This window comes from Vulpes lagopus, chromosome 7 (assembly GCF_018345385.1).
Source record: "Vulpes lagopus strain Blue_001 chromosome 7, ASM1834538v1, whole genome shotgun sequence".
NCBI lineage: Eukaryota > Metazoa > Chordata > Mammalia > Carnivora > Canidae > Vulpes > Vulpes lagopus.
The window spans coordinates 45,264,320-45,281,620 of record NC_054830.1 but is presented as its reverse complement, the minus strand read 5'-3'; the positions used below and the strand labels follow the sequence as shown (position 1 = coordinate 45,281,620).

Sequence of the window (17,301 nt, the reverse complement as noted above, 5' to 3'; positions counted from 1 at the left end):
TGTGTGGGTTGCCGGGGATAAGAAAAATATTTGAGAAACAATGAACCCGAATCTTCCCATTTGATATATACACAGATTCAAGAAATTTAATAGCCTCAAAGTAGGATAAACACACACACATACACACCTACATATCCAGCCACCAAGGTACATCATAATTAGATTAATGTAAACCAGAAATAAAAATCTTAAAAGCAACCAAGAAAAAAAAAAAAAAAGACACTATATACAAAGAACAAAGGTAAGAAACCACAGAATTCTACATTAGAAATTAGGCATGCAAGATGACAATGGATGCACAACTTTAAAGTACAGGGGGAAAAACCTGTCTACCTAGAATTCAGAATCTAACAAAAATAGCCTTCATAAATGAAGGCCATGTGGAGAAATTGGAACCTTAAGACACCACAAGTGGGAGTATCAACTAGTGCAATTTGGAAGTTCCTCAAAAAGTTAAACAGGGTTAATTACCATATGACCCATGATTCCACCCCTAAGAGAACCGAAATACCTACCACAAAAACTCAGTACGTAAGTGTTCACAGAAGCATTACTCAGAAGTAGAAATAATCCAAATACCATTAAGTAAGATAATATAGCGTAACAATGGAGTATTATTTGGCAATAAAAAAGAATGAAGTACTGATAAACGCAGCAGTATGGATGAACTTTGAAAACGTTGTGAAAGAAGTGATAGAGTCAAATACAAAGGATCACATATTGTATATCATTTATAGGAAATGTCCAGCATAGACAATTCTATAGAGATAAGGAATAGAGATTAGCAGGAGGGGATCACTATGGATACAGGGTTCATCTTGGAGTAATGAAAATGTTCTAAAATTGACTGTGGTGATAATGGCCAAATTCTACAAACCTAATACAAACCATTGAATAGTTCACTTTAAATATATGAGTTGTATTTCAGTGAAACTATTATTTGGGGGAAAAAACAGATTTTTAAAGTGAAGGTGAAATATATTTTCTCATTTTCAAATAAGAGCTAAGAGCATCAGTCATTAGCAGACCTGCAGTACAAGAAATGCTAAACATGATATTGTCTTCCTTTTTTTATTTTAAAGGAACACTGATGATTCCAGAACAATATAAAAGTAGGAGATGTTCAATGTTTTCCGAGGATATTCAAGGAAAAACCGGCAGGAAACAATTTATTAGGGAATAAGAATTAGACAGCTGTTTCTTTTCAGAAGGAAAAAAAGAGAGAGAAGATGCTCTGAAGTAGACTGCTGAGTTATGTACCTGAAGTTTTAGAAGACCATACCTCAAACACCCTCCACACAGACTTGTGATCTTTAATTCATTCCTACCAATTTGGAAGCGAATAGACAAGGTACCTGCTCTTAAATGTACTAAAAAGTCAGCCACTTTTGCAGGGTTTGGACTTTTTTTTGGAGAGGGGGTTTATGACAGCATGTTAAACCAATACACAAAAATGTCTGTAAAGTGATGTCAACTGTGCTTAAAATAACCTGCTCACAGAATAAACAGCTCCATGGAAATGGGCACATTAAGTTAATGAAATGATGGTTTACTTTCTTTTTTTCCTGTATTTTCAGTTTTTCTTTATTTTCCACTTACTACTTTAAATATACCCGAGAAAAAGAAGTTTTCTAGGGCTATGGATTTCTGTTTTTTGGGGGATTTTTTTGGCACTAGTATCCAAATTGCACATGAAGAGTGGTTCTGAAAGACTGTTTTGAACATATAAAACCCTGTGCTGAGTGCAATGGTGATATCAGCGAGCAATGTAAAGGTCTAACTTACAAGTGGTTTATATATAATCTAGCAGGATTGACACTGTCTCTATATAGGCACTAACTAAAAAACTCCCAAGTGCTATGGATGTGGAGAGAAGGAGAAAAAGAATAAGGAGAAGGTAGAAATTGAAAACTTCATATAGGTTCCTTTCATCATGAAAGCTGTAGAAATTTTTATACAATAGCCAAGATAAACCTGAGTACTACAACATCCATGTTAAAAGAGAGGTAAGACAATTTTTTAAATGGGCAAAATATTGGAACAGACACTTCAATGAAGAATATACATTGATGGCAAATAAAGACATGGAAAAATGCTCAATATCATTAGCCACCAGGGAACTGCAGATTAAAAGCACTAAGAAATTTCACTATACACCTATTAAAATGGTTAGCATTAAAAGAACTAGCCACACCAAGTGTTGGTGATGATGTGGAAGAACTAGAATTCTCATACCTGGTGGTAGGAATATAAAATGACACGAGCACTTTGGAAACCAGTTTGGTAGTTTTTTTTTTTTTTCTTAAAAACATACACCCACCATGTGATCCAGCTATTCCATTTCCAGATATTTAGCCAAGAGAAATGAAAGTTCATGACTATGAAGAGACCTGTTCACATTTATAATGCTCTCAAAAGCTTTAGTTGTAACAGCCAAAAATTGGGATCAACTCAAATGTCCATCAGCAGGTAAACAGACAAATTGTGGTATACCGTATGGTGAAACTATTCACGAATAGGAATGAACTATTGATACATGCAACAACATGAATGAATCTCAATTATTCTGAGTAAGGGGGGGAAAAAGGCCAAAAAAAGATCATATACTGAGTCCATTTATGCAAAGTTCAAGAAGAGAGAATACCTAACCATACAGGCAGAAGTCAAATCACTGGTTACTTCTCTAGGAGGAAAACAAAACAGTGCTGTAAAGAGGCTCAAGGGAGCCTTCTAGGTGCTGCTAGTCTTCTACTTCCTGATCTGGGTGCTGGTGATATGACTTATACGTGTACATAAAAATTCATCAAGTTGTATACTTTTGATCTGGGCACTTTATACCTGCTGCACCACAATAAAAACATAAAACAAAGCAAAGGAAGGAAAAGAGAGGAGGCAAGTCAAGACAGAGAAATGCATATACCCCAAGAGCTGCAGTTACATATAGAGAAGGGCTTTGGGGTAGGGGCCAAGTCTATGCAGCTTAGGCTCTTGTCATCTCTGTCACCAAGTAGTCATGCCATTGTCTCTTGGGTCCCATGTTTCTAGTCGTTTTTTACCCCTCTCAATAAATGCATGCTGTGAGCAGAAACATTTATCTCCTTAACTAGTGCATTGATTGTGTTATTCCTCTGCTCAAAACTACTCTCCAAACTCCATCCCTGCCTAGGACTTAATCCAAACTCCCCATGCCTGGATAGAGGCCTTTTAGGCTCTGGTCTCCAAAATCAGTTTCTGTTTCACTTCCCTTCCTATCCTCTGCCCTCCACCGAACTGGGATGCTAAGCCTTACCTCAAGGCTGTCTCCTATTCCAATTCTGTGCCACAGTCTGACATGAAATGACTTACACTCTACGTGTCTCTGCCTTCAGAAATACATGTCATCCTGTAACTACCAGCTCAGATGCCATCTCCTTCACCCAACCTGAACTTCTCCCTCCCTCATCTCAATCTCTGGAGCATGAAGAATGTGTCTGTGGCCACTCTGCCATCCACTGATGTCTGAGTGTCTCTCCTTCTATGCTGACATGAATCACCTGTGTATCATGCTGAGTAGGCACTCAATTACATATTGTGACAGAAAAATAACCAAGGGAAAGGAAGACATGGAGGGAGAAGATGATTAGATGGCCAAGAGAAAGAAACTTCCAGTTTCAAATTTGCTTCTAAAGTAGACATCATTTTCCTTCACAAGCGCATCCAGCATCCTTCAGATGCAGCTTGACATGCTTGTTCATCTGTCATCCTGACCCATCTTTTAAAGAATGGGCTTAAGTACCCTACAAACCCATGAATCCTCTCTCTCCTCCTCCAGCATCATCCCTTACCTCCACCTCCCACAGGGCTTTTGAACTCGTGGCAGATGTGGCTGACTGCCGGCCGGTAGTTCTCAGGAAGACATGCTGCTTCTTCCTGTGCTCGTCGCAGGTAAGGAACTTCTCCTGCTCCGCATGGAACAGCCTCACCACGTCACCCTAAAAGTTGACATATGGAGGAATTAAGGAAAGTGAATTTTACAAGAGAACTTAGCTGCTGCACCATGTAGAGCCAAGTGCTGCCGGCCTGAGAAGTATCCAGCTTACCCCCTTCAGTATGTCATCTTTGTTGTCACTCCATTTCATGAAAAGGACTATTTTCCAGCTTGTATTGCAGTTGACAGAATTGACCTGAAAAACAAATGACAGTTATTTTTTCACACATCCCTCCCAGTAACTGTGTCTTCCAGCCCAAAAATTCCTCATACTGCCCAAGAAGCAAGGCTGTGCTTCTGCCCCCAAATCCTACCAGTTCACACCATTAAGATCACAAGAACCACAAATTCAACTGGCCTGGCATATGTGTTTGTTAATAAAGGGTGCATTTGTGTTCATTCCACGTATGCTTGAAATGACTAAAGGAACCTTGTTTTCTGCCTTTCTTCTCCAAGTCTCCTGTTCTGTAGCCAAAAAGTAAAAGCTCAATAAAAACAAGTACTAATAAAGATAAAAAGAGTCCAGGGAATATATTCTAAAATGTGAATGATAATCATTAGCAAGAGCAGACACTATACACTAAATATGTCCCAGGCACTGGGCTAAGCACTAATATTCACTACTACATTTAGTCCTCAGTAACATCCTAATTAAAAAAAAACAAAAAAAAACAAAAAAAAAACAGTAATGACCATCACACTTATTTCAGACAGGAAAACTAATGCACAGGGAGATGAGGGAGACATATGGTAACTAACCTACAAACATGGAGCTAGGAAATGGCATATTTGGGATTTCATTCCATACGACTCCAGAGATTGTGTCCCCAACTCTTAGGCAAATATGTATGTCACAATCAAGTTACCATCCTTTGGTCCTATAATTGTCAATCTGAGGCCAAGGAGCTGTACTGCCAAAAGCAACATATCCCCGTTGCCGGGTTGCTGATGGCCTGTAGTACACCTATCTTAATAATCAGCCAAAGACATTCTCTTAAGGGAAATAAACTGGAAAAAAGGTGCCCCTCTAAGCCAGAAAAATTTGGTAAAAGAGGCCCTTCACTGGCTTAACAAATTTGGCAACAATCTCCCAGTTATATGAAGCTTAGTAAAATGAGCCCTAGGGTAACTATTGGCCCTCACCCAGCCCCATGTGGGAGCCCTGGTCCTGGGACTCGGTCACTTACCTGTAAGTACCCCAAGTCCTAAAAAGGTCACTTTCAGCATGCACATGCCCTGGTTCCAAGAAGGCTTGCTCTTGCACATATGCCTGCTCACAGGCCATAACATGGTTTTCCTTACCTCGTTGCAGCCTGGGTTATCCACCAGCTGATGGCTGCTAGCATGTAGGGGCTGGCCAGCATTGACAGGATTCAGTACAACCTTGTCACCTATGACCACCTGGAAAAGAAGAGACCAACAGAGGTTTTCATAAAACAGGTCAGAAATCCCTGGTAGAGGGCAGTTGGGCATCCTCAGATCACCCCTTGGATTTGGAACATCCTCAGCCACCTCAGCCGAACCCCTCACAGTAGAGGCCAGGCAGTGAAGTCTCACAATCCCTGTCCAATTCCTGGAGAAATGCTAAGACCAGCATGGGATACCACTGCCAACTATCAATATCCCTCTTTTCCTATGTTAACAGATACATAAATAAGCTCTGAGTATTAGGAATAGAAGCAGAACATTGCCTAAAGAAAGTCTATTTTTAAAATTATAAAGCCATCTAAAGCACTGACTTTCATATTTTTTTGAGTACATGCCACATTAAGAAATACATCTCTATTACATTCCAGTCATACCTACTTATGTGCACATATGTGTGTATATGTATATGTGTACATATATAGATATACATACCTATATTTATCTGAAACATAAGTTACTGCCCTAAAATAATACTTATCCTCATTATGTTTAGGACAGCCTGATACTATCTATTCTAATCCACATTCTAAAATGAAAGTCATAAGCCACTAAACTGATCCCAGAGTCCACAAATAGACCGACACTTGTTTGTAAAACACTATCCTACAAAGGATAACCAGTCCTTCAACTCCATCTTAACTTCTAAACTAAGGCACAGCCAAACAGGTACGTTTAAATAATAAAATCAAGGAGGACTTGCTGAAAATCAAATTCAGGACAAAGCACATTTGTCTTTTATTATGAAGGAAGAAGGAAGGAGGACAGAAATGATGGTTTCCTAAGAGGTAAAACTCATCTATTTTGATGAGTTTGCTACATTTGGGGGGCATACACAATTAAATTTTCCTTAACTCCAAATATATATACATAAGGATCTCAAAAAAATCCAACACTTATGGTGAAAACTAAGCTCTACTGGACTTGTTCTTCTCTTCTCAGTTGAGCATCAATAGTTATTATACACCAACTGGGAAGGAATGTTCTGCTTCTACATGCTTCTGTCATACTGCATATAATGTCATACATATACCAACATATAAATGAACACGTACATTGCCCAAAGCTTGGAAACTTAAATAGTAATACTGAATATGGCAAAAACCAGTGTGAGGTTTAGGCTAGCTAAACATTTTGACAAGACTTCAAGCTGTTTAAGGAACACATTTCGTTTTAGTAAAAAATTGCTATTTCCAAATCCTAACAAGGTCAGAAATTGGGCTTAATAGCATTTAAACATATTTGTTGTCAAGTGTATGCCCACATAATGACATACTAATGTAGCTGGTGAGTATCAGAACTGTTCTAAGTCACATGGAAAAGTATTTCAGTGGCTTAATATCCTAAGGACCCCTCAGGAAAGGGGCCAACTCAGGACCAACTGCAGTCACTGCAACAAGACGGAGAGCCTGCCTGTTTACCAATAAAGGAAAAAGCAAAGATAACCCTAAAATCCATTCTCCTTCCCTGCTGTATATAGTTATCTTCTATACTCCTTTACTTTATTTCCAAAATAGAGAGGCATTTCTATTCCACTAATGATCTAGAATGACAGGGACACGCCCCAGGACATTAGTACAGGCTAGCTGTTTTCCTAGTGAAGTTACTGAGGTAATAGGGTAGTCATATAATTTTTTTTTCAGAAACTCAGAAGGAAAAACACAGCTACTGTATTTAGGTCACAGTTCTCTCCAAATTTCCCTGTTTCCCAAACACTGGTTTCCATAGTGACTCCCTTCTCTTCATACAGGATAAGCCTCTGGTTCCAGCTATAAAGTTCTCCTAGTTGACTTGTATATACAGTTCCAGTTGGAAGCCTGGCATGGAGCGCTCCCTATGCCAAGAGTTTGCACTTACACTGTCTCCAATGGATCGTAGCTTGTAGAATGGCTGAATATAAAACCAGGACCCTTCATTTCCCGCCTCGTCCAAAGTCACTCGCATGGCATTCTTCTCCAGCAGAGCTGGAAGCCTCTTATTCACAGTTAGGTATTTATTGCTTTTCAAATGCAGGAGCTGAAAACCCACAGGGAGAATAAGGTGAGTGTCAGCAGGTCTCTGAATCTCTATGATTTCTCTTAGTCACATAAATATGTATCAAACATTCCTTCCACTTCTGACCTAATTGTGGAGTTAGAGGGTCCTAGAAGTGCCTGAGGCAGGGAATAATTAGAAAATAAGGAAGAGCAAAGGGAGAAGTAGAGGGAAGAAGAAATATTTTATTTTTTTCCCCCAACATGGCTGTGGACAAGATGGATGCTGTTTAGGTCAAGAGCACCATTAGCAAGGAACAGCACTCTGCCATCTGTTAACAGGTAGGAAGGAGCCTAATCCCATATAAAGGAGCTGAGGAACTGCAATCTGAATATCCCTAACTTTAACATAGAGCTAAGGAAAGGTACTTTTGAGCATAAGAAACAGTTTAAGAGATGACCCTGTTAGGTCGTTAGGGGGTATCGTTTCATATGGAATAACATGGCTGCTATAAATTTCCGTCTTCTTTTTTTTTTAATTTTTTGATTTTATTTATTTATTCATGAGAGATACAGAGGGAGAGAGAGGCAGAGACATAGGCATAGGGAGAAGCAGGCTGTATGCAGGGAGCCCGATGTGGGGCTCGATCCTGCGACTCCAGGATCACTTCCTGCACCGAAGGCAGACGCTTAACTGCTGAGCCAGACAGGTGTCCCAAATTTCCATCTTCAATGCTAACCACTTTATTGTTAATTCTTGGGAGAACCAAAGATCTAAATGGGAAACAACTTGTCTCATAGTGGGTCTGTACCAGGAAGTGTTGATTAATGCTTCCAAATTTAACAGGCTATAAGAGAAGATGGAAGGGTAGATGAAAGATTACCCAAATCCTGGAGAAATATTAAGACCAGCATGGAACTTCTTTGCCAACTGCCAATATCCCTTTTTTATATGTTAATCGATACACTTTCTAGAACCTTCTTAGGAGGTCCACATGCTCCTATCAATGTTATTAGGGTCATGAGTCTGATTTGTGAGCTCCTGACATCCGTTGGCTGTTATACACAAGGGGAAGGCAATGCCCTCTTAAGTCTTCATTGTTACCCTGGTGAGTGGCCCCTGATTCTCTGCACATCTGTCCAGGTGCTGAACTCAGTTGGTTTATAAACTGATATTACCTAGAGATGGATCCCAAGATCCAGGCTTTGAAGAAGTAATACAAGCTAAAATATATTCAGAGCTTACTCTGAGAGATACCTCTCAATCATTTAGGAAATGATACCATGATTATTCTCATTTTGCTAGTGAGCAAATTGAGGCATAGGAACATTTCTTGCCCAAAATCTCAGTCTTTAAGTCACATAATCTGAATTGGAATACACTTAAAAGTTTACATTCTCAGCCCCTATGCCCACCTTCCATCTTCAGTTCAAGCCATCCTCTCTAACGACATCAGGGAGTCCTGAGTTTGAAGGCACTGGTCTGGCCCAGTAATAAAGCTGATACTGAAATCTGGGCCCACCTGACTGGCCCTTTGTGTCCTTTCTCAGTTGGACAGAAGTTGAAAGGGAGGTGGAGTGGGATTGGTAGGACCTATTTTCAAAAGCTACTTTACTATCCAAAAGGCCAAATAATAATAACCCATTTAAACATAAAAGGTTGCTATTACCAATGTGGCAATAGTACTTTTTCCATGCTCCAGATTATCACTGCTCTCTATTTCAGAAATAACGATGAGAAAGAATTCCTTTGTAGCCAGTCAAGTATAAATGATAAGCAATATCTTTCAGAAACGTAAATAATGAAGCAAGATAACCAAAGATTTTTTTAAGACCAGGTCAGGTCTTAAAAAATTGGTAACTATTACCCTTTGTGTATCAAAATGATCCAGCATCTACATAAACAGAAAAGAGCTACAAGGGCGCCTGGGTGGCTTAGCTGGTAAAGCCTCAGATTCTTGGTTTTGGCCCTGGTCACAATCATAGGATCGCTAGCTCAAGCCCTGGGTTGGGTTCTGCACTCAGCGGGCAGTATGCTTCAGATTCTTTCTACTCCCTGTCCTTTCCTCTCTATTCCTCCCCCACTCGTGCATATATTCCCTCTCTAAAATAAATACGTAAATGAAATCTGGAAGGAAGGTAGAAAGGAAAGAAGGAAGGAAGGAAGGAAGGAAGGAAGGAAGGAAGGAAGGAAGGAAGGAAGGAAAGAAGGAAGGAAGGAAGGAAGGAAGGAAGGAAGGAAGGAAGGAAGGAAGGAAGAAAAAGGCTACATTTGGCATTGGACTCACACACTATTTTCTGCAAGGATAGACCCAGATAGATTTTCTTAGCAAACCCCGCAGTAGCTATTTCCTCATGTGTGTTTTATCCCCGTGCCAACTTTAAAGGCACAAGGGATAAACAAGTAAACCTCACAACCCACGAGACAAGATATGAGACCTATCAGCAAATATTCTATCTGAAGGTACAGAATTGCTCTTATTGGCCCTGTGAGCAATTCTTAAACCAACAGATAAAAGTTGTGGGGAAGCCAATTTTCACCTAATAGAACTTTCAAGGAAGGCAAGTGTAACAAAAGTGCAGCAGCCAGGCTCGTTTCCAGATAGGGAACTTCCCACTTAAAATATCTGCACACAACTTAAATTACCAACTACAGGGCAGAGTAGTGGCTTCTCGCACTGAGAGAGGGCCAACTCAAAAGCCCAAAAATCCACCCCATATAAGAAGAAACACGAGACCTTTTGCAACAGACTGGCTGTCTCCATGGGAGTCCTGTTGATGAAAGCTGTCCACACCAGATCTCATGTGTTTTTTAGTTCTGTTCATTGTAACGCTCTAGCTCCAGAAGAGAAGAGCAGCCGTGACCTACCTACCTGGATCACATTGCCATACTGGATTACGGTCCCCAGCAATTTCCTGTTTTCTGTCTCATTCTGCTTCTTTTCCAAGTCTGCAGCATGCTGTAACATGGAGAAGGAAGACTGGTCACAAAGAGGAAACAAGGGCTTCTATTTCTCCACAGTGATGCAAAACCAATGTCGCCAGTTCATATGAGAACCACAGAAATAAGCAAATAATTTGGTATGCCCTGAGGCTAAGCAAAATGAGCAAGGGGTTCAGGAAATCAACCCACTCTGCCCTTGTTTTTCTTGGCCCTCTTGGCTTTTTTTTAAAGGTTTTTTTTTTCTTTCAGGCATTCATGGACATCTGCTTAGGTTAAGACTACGTCAAAAGCTTATATATTTTTGAATAAAATAGGGTAGGGGTGGGAGAGAATTTGCATAGCCCTTTTATGATTTGTAAAAGCCCTCTTTTAAGGTTTTGTTGTAAAATAAAACTGAATTTAAATGCTAGTTTTGGGTAATTTCTGGTTCTGTGTCCTGGAATGTATTATTCAACATTCATGAGCCTCAGTTTCTACTTTTGTAAAATGAGGATAAAAATAGTACCTACACCCTCACATACCATTGTGCCTGGTCATGGCAGCATTTACAGAGTGTTAGTTATTATTGTTAGATATTACTATCATTTATTTAATTTTTATAGTAGTTCCCTGAAGTGAAGATCATTATTCATATTTTAAAGAAGAAAAAAACAGAGATTAAAAGGTTTATTCAACATTGCAATTAGTTGTATAGTGGATACACAAAGGGTTTCTATAACATTTACTTCTGTGTACATTTGAAATTTTGCTTAATAATGTCTTATTTTAAAAATCACTTACCTGTGTTGTGGTATGTGTACACACACACACACACACACACACACACACAATGGAGTATCACTCAGCCATTAAAATGAATGAAATCTTGCTATGCATGACAACATGGATGAACCTAGAGGGTATTATGCTAAGTGAAAGGAGTCAAAGAAAGTATATGATTTCACTTACATGTAAAACCTAAAAAACAAAACAAATGAACAAACAAGGGCCACCTAGGTGGCTCATTCCGTTAAGTGTCCAACTCTTAATTTCAGCTCAGGTTGTGTTCTCAGGGTTATGAGTTCAAGCCCTCACAAAACAAAACAAAACAAAACAAAAACAAAGAAAACACAGAAAAACTGGAGAGAGACCAATATATAATGACAACAAACTGGTAGCTGCCAGAAGGAAGGAGGTGGGGGGTAGGCAAAATGGGTGAAGAGGCATTGGAGACACAGGCCTCCTGTTATAGAATGAGTAAGTCATGGGGATGAAAGACAAAACACAGAGTATATAGTCAATGATACTGTAATAGTGTTGTATGGTGACAGATGGGACCCACGCTTGCGGTGAGCACAGCCTAACATATAGACATGCCAAATCACTATGCTGTACACCTGAAACTAAGGTAACATTGTGTGCCAACTATGCTTCAATTTAAAAAATAAAATGTAATGATGTTGGATTTTTTTTTTAATTATACATCTACTAAGTAGCAGAGATAATCCTCAGACTTGCATTTGAGTTAACTGTAAATCTATAGGTACATATTGAGCTGGGAGACATTACTAGTCCAAATCTGGCGTGCTCAGGAACTGGTAAAGCTGAATAGAGGGTTCCAGAATAGTCTGCCACGGCCATCAACCTGAAAGGCATTTTTATTCATTTGTTTGTACATCTCAGAAAGTACTGTTACCATATTATAATAAAGCTGAAGGGCAAATAGTTTTGTCCCAGGCAATAAAGAAACTGTTATTCCAAGCCCTGTCCCCCACACCTAGATTGGGTCCAAGAGAAATAAATTAACAGGGAAGAAATTCAGTATCTAATCTGATGGATAATAAAACCCTGGTGACCAGCTGTGCATTTCAGAAGTTTCCATTGTTCTCTTCCTGGAGGCCAGATGCCCCCAGATGCCAAGAGGCTAAGGGACCTCTTTCCCAAGAACAGTCTGCATTTGCAAAGGACCTTCTGGGCTTGGTTCCAGCATGTACCAGCTTTACCATCTTGGCCAGGTTACTTAATCTCCTCAAGCCTCATTCAGTATTCTCATTCAGAAAATGAGGACAATGCAAGCTTTTTTGGACTGTTGTAGAGATCATAGAAAATGTGTGCCTTAAACATAATAGGCATTCAATAGATTCTAACCATTATTATTATATATACATTTCCAAAATTAAGAAATGTTCTAATGATGAGAATTTCAACTGGTAGAGGGAGTTGGAGAGGCAAAGAATCTTTCCATTTGCTTCAAATTCAGCATCTGCTCCACCTCTACCTTCAGTGTAGGTATTTTTAGGAAGGTACATCTTTTGACAAAAATAAACTGCAGAAAGCAATCCTAAACCAAAAAGAAATCACTTTGCAGGAGGGAATGATCTGCCTATGTTATGTAGATCACTCTAAATTCCTTACATCTGTCTCAACCCTGCACAACAATGGTCTATTCAGAGGTTTCCCTCCCCCTCTCTCCTCGAATTAGTTACCAGTTTGCTTCTCTGTTACACAAGGATAAAATCCACTGGGTTCAAGACATATCCATAAATACCAGTGCGGACAACATGGCAATCCTAGGCATCCAAACTGCCCTCAGCAGTTCTTAGCTCTCTCTTTCCCTCCATCAACACCTTCCCTATGACTTCTCCCACCTCCTGTTCTCCCTAGTTTCAGGTCTGTGCTGCACCTCTCCAGAGGTCTCTAGAGTATCCACGGGTTCTGCAGGTGTCTCCCAAACACAGCACTGGACTGAATCCACTTGGAAGGAAGGTTCAGACTTTTTAAGCATTTGTGCTTTCTGCAAAGCAGTTTTTTCAGCTAATATGGACAGAAAGTTCAAGAAAGAAAAAATGTCCAAGCAGGAAAAATCAATACTCAATAAAATAAAACAAATTTTCCAACAAATATAGTTCTTCTCTACTCAAAACCTCACACTGAAAGGACTCATCTTCAGTAAACCGCAAAGCAGTGTTTCCTGGACTTAAATGACGTAAAGGTGACTGTTTAAGACAGAAAATTCTCATGACATTCTCTTTACTCCCCATTTTCAGTGGCCTCAGTTTAAGAAGCACTAATCTAAAATATTAAGTTCCTACCTACGTTTAGATGAAGTACAAGAGTGGCAACTCAGTGTTTGGTGGCATGTCTAAAAAGAAACATCAAGTTAGTCATCTAGAAGGCATATATTCCAGAGGTACCTGGTGGTGGCTCAGTGGTTGAGTTCTCAGGGTTATGAGTTCAAGCCCTCACAAAACAAAACAAAACAAAACAAAACAAAACAAAACAAAACAAAAACAAAGAAAACACAGAAAAACTGGAGAGAGACCAATATATAATGACAACAAACTGGTAGCTGCCAGAAGGAAGGAGGTGGGGGGTAGGCAAAATGCCTTTGGCTCAGGTCATGATCCTGGAGTCCTGGGATTGAGTCCCACACATCAGGCTCCCCACAGGGAGTCTGCTTCTCCCTCTGCCTCTCTCGGGTGTCTCAAATGAATGAATGAATGAGTGAATGAATGAATAAATAAAGGCATATATTCTGTATTAAAAACTAATTAAATATCACCAGCATTAAAGGGCATTTGTCTAAAAAGACAGGAATTAAAATTAGAAAATAATATTGGAGAACAGATACCTAAGAACATTTCTTAAAATACTGAAGGTCACATCTGAAACAGTGTTAAAAGGCTGAATGATAACCAAGTCTACATAACTACTGAATGAACATTCAATGCATTAACCTTATGGATCATTTGAAGATTTCACTTTTTCTTAAGAGCATAAGCATACTTTGTTTAAGGAGAAAACTCTTCAACTCATTTTACTCTTTACTAAATACTTAAATACCAAATGTGTTCAGACCCATACCTGGGCCCAGTGATTGAGGTTGCCTCACCCTTGAATAGAACACGATTTAGTCTGTTAAACCCCTCAAGTACATCCTAAGGAATGGCTTACACTGTAAGACAGTGAACTGACAAAACATTCTGAAGGATTATCTGGCCATGTCTCTCAAAGTTTTTCAATGGGTTCGACTTTGATTCAACAATTCCATTTCTAGAAATTTCTCCTAAAAAGACAATCTTGCACACATACAAGTCCATAATAGCTAGCTTCAATACTATAAAAAGCTGTCAGGATTCTGACTATCACTCACCCTACAAGGATTGGCTATGTAAAATTACAGCACTGGCATATAGTGAAGGAAGCATGTAGCCATTAAAAATGAAGATAAAAGATTTGTATTTATTCATAACATATTAACTGAAAAAAGTGAGTTAAAGAAAGAGAAGACAGCAGTATGCTCCCATTGATACTTCAAAACATAGAAATACCCAGGAAAAAAAAAATGTAGAAACAGTGACTCCTGCATGGCTCAGGAGTTAAGTATTTGCCTTTGGTTCAGGGTATGATTCCGGGTTGGAGATAAAGTCCCACCTCAAGGGAGCCTGCTTCTCCTTCTGCCTATATCTCTGCCTCTCTCTGTCTCTCATGAATAAATAAATAAAATCTTTTTTAAAAAAAGTAGAAATACAGGAATATAATGGTGGGGAACACACCAAATATAAACCAAGATTATATTTAAGGAGTAAGATTTAGGGATTGTATTTTTTTTTTCCTTTTCTTACTCATGTATATTTTGGAATTATTTTCCTATAATGCTCATATGTGTTATTTCTTCAAAAACCTCATCATATCTCTGTGGAAAATAGTCTGGTTTTTTTTTAAAATCATCTTAAATGTGTTACCTTTTCAAAATTTAAAATCTAATAACTTAAATATCTATTGCTCTTTTCCCTTACACACTGGGTTAAGGACCGTTTTGAATTTCTAAGGAAGCAATCACATTTAATGCTATGGTCTCTAACACCATGGTTCACCATGGATATTACCATGTTTCTCAAGCAACATCAAGGTCAACCCTATCATAGCCACCTGTTATTTTATTTCAGAAAAACAGAGAGACCGTTATTCAGTTACTATAGAAAGATCATTGGAACAGTGGGGAAAGGTTATTTAAGGTCAAAAAGCTCTACATTGTGTAATATGATATGGAATTAAGGCTTCTGAAAACAAGCAATAAAGGATCCAGGCTTTGAAAGACAAGAGATTTGTTACTCCTCTGGCTCTTCCTAGCTTGTCAAGACTATGACTTAATATAATTGACCGTTTTTCAGAACCAAAACAGCACAGGTCAAAAGACTATCAGCAAACAGTAGTCAAGGCCTACAGAACACATTATGTGATTAGCAAGTGGGAGAAGTTCATTTTGCCAAAAGACTTGAGAAATCATGACGAGAAAAGTTAGAATCCAGTCCTGTGGAGGGAATGAACACACCATAACCAGCCACTAGATGTCATTCTCCCTCAGAATGCTGTTTATATGTTGTTTATCCTAGTCAAAAGGAACTCAAGTGGTCTAGACAACTAATTCCTTAAATGGCATTAATTTAAAATAATCTGACCTTTGATTGGGGTGCTGCACAGTAGTTGACAAAAATAAAAACGAAAACCCACTGGAGACTTGCCATCAACCCCCAAAGGCAAGTGGCTGCCCAAAATACAACATTTTAATGACTGCACTAAAACATGTACATGACTTCCAGACACTAGGAAGAAAAAAAAAAGAGTAAAGTAGGAAATGCACAAAGTCAATATCCAAGTTATATCAGTAATCCTACATCAGGGAAAAGTACTTGTTTCCTTTTAAAAAATGCTTTTTAATAACCAACAACATGTAAGAGCTATTTCATTTTATTTTCTTTCTATTTTTTTTCTTTTTAATAAAGAGTTCAGAGTTCTTGATCACCTTCAAGATTAATTTTTTTTTTCAACTGAAGTTTTTTTCACAGCTCATTCATGGGAAGGAGCATTAAAAGGAATTTCCATTGAAAGGAAACATAACACTTAATCACAGGTTGCAAACGGGTGGCTAAACAACCCCATCCAGCTTGAGACATTATTGTACTGAATGTATGCTTCAAATTTTAATTGAATAGGTGCTGACATTTTTTAAAAGTTGAGATCTCAGATATAAAGCATGAATTTTTAGCTTCTCTTCAAAAAGTAGCAAATGCAGCAGCAGCTCTGGGCTCACCTTCCCACATGGCAACAGCAAGGGGAAGGAACTGCCCCCCTGTGAACCCACACACATGAACATTCCACTTAGCAACCAGGCCTACCAAGTTCCTTTTATTCCTGTTGGCTTCCTGCATGGTCGAAAGGAATCTGAATTTACAACTCCTGCTATAATAAGCATAGAAAAAAGAAGGTTTTTGAGAGGTATGAATAAGATCTCATTGAACAGAATGATTTTCATACCAGAAAAAGAAAAGTCAGAACTATGAAACACATACTTCCTCTGAGATAATCCCAAAAGGCATAAGTACTAACGAGCTAATGAGAGAGATGTGCAAGATTAAACTATCTTGCCCGACCCATTCAACTAGATTCACATAGTCCCAGCACTGACTTCAGGAGGACCCTGAGACATCATAATGGTTGGGGGATGCAGGGGGTGCTAGTGATATTCAATGGGTAGGAGCCAGGGATGCTGGATGCCCCAAAATGCATAGTACAGTGTTGTATAAGGAAAAAGCATCATTCATCCTAGTTTTATGCCATCGTATAGTTTTATGTCTGGTTGACATTCACATGGGTTAAAAGGCTATCTGTAATTTCTAGGTCTAGCTCCTACCTACACTTTACATATCAACACAGAGTTTTACATGGTTTAATTACCACTAAAACATTTACCCAAAATGCAAGTCTATTTTAAAAAAAGGAAGAATGTACTTTGCACTCTTTGTAACACTACCAAGATCTGCTCACCATTTTGGAAAATTACTTATGAAAAACATGTTTTTTGGGGGCCAGGACTACACACCTACCTGAGTCACAGTCTTTGGCTGCCTCATTCAGAGTTTATGCAAACAGGAGTGAGCATTTATTTACTTCCTTAAGTCCTCTAGAGTAATCCTGCCCAAGCATTAACTTACTAAAGCACACAATTGTAA

The 17,301-nt window shown here is 38.9% G+C and overlaps 1 protein-coding gene across 10 annotated transcripts in view; it reads right to left on the bottom strand.

The window, feature by feature from the left end:
* ITPR1 (inositol 1,4,5-trisphosphate receptor type 1) overlaps window positions 1-17,301 on the bottom strand; it is a 319,907-nt gene that overhangs the window by 184,081 nt on the left and 118,525 nt on the right. For all 10 annotated transcript variants that reach the window (XM_041762303.1, XM_041762302.1, XM_041762300.1 and 7 more), the window contains exons 6-10: window positions 10,239-10,325; window positions 7,250-7,408; window positions 5,270-5,368; window positions 4,080-4,163; window positions 3,825-3,971 (exon numbers count right to left, since the gene is read on the bottom strand). In XM_041762303.1, the coding sequence (XP_041618237.1) occupies window positions 3,825-3,971; window positions 4,080-4,163; window positions 5,270-5,368; window positions 7,250-7,408; window positions 10,239-10,325 (576 nt within the window). The remainder of the gene's footprint in view (window positions 1-3,824; window positions 3,972-4,079; window positions 4,164-5,269; window positions 5,369-7,249; window positions 7,409-10,238; window positions 10,326-17,301) is intronic.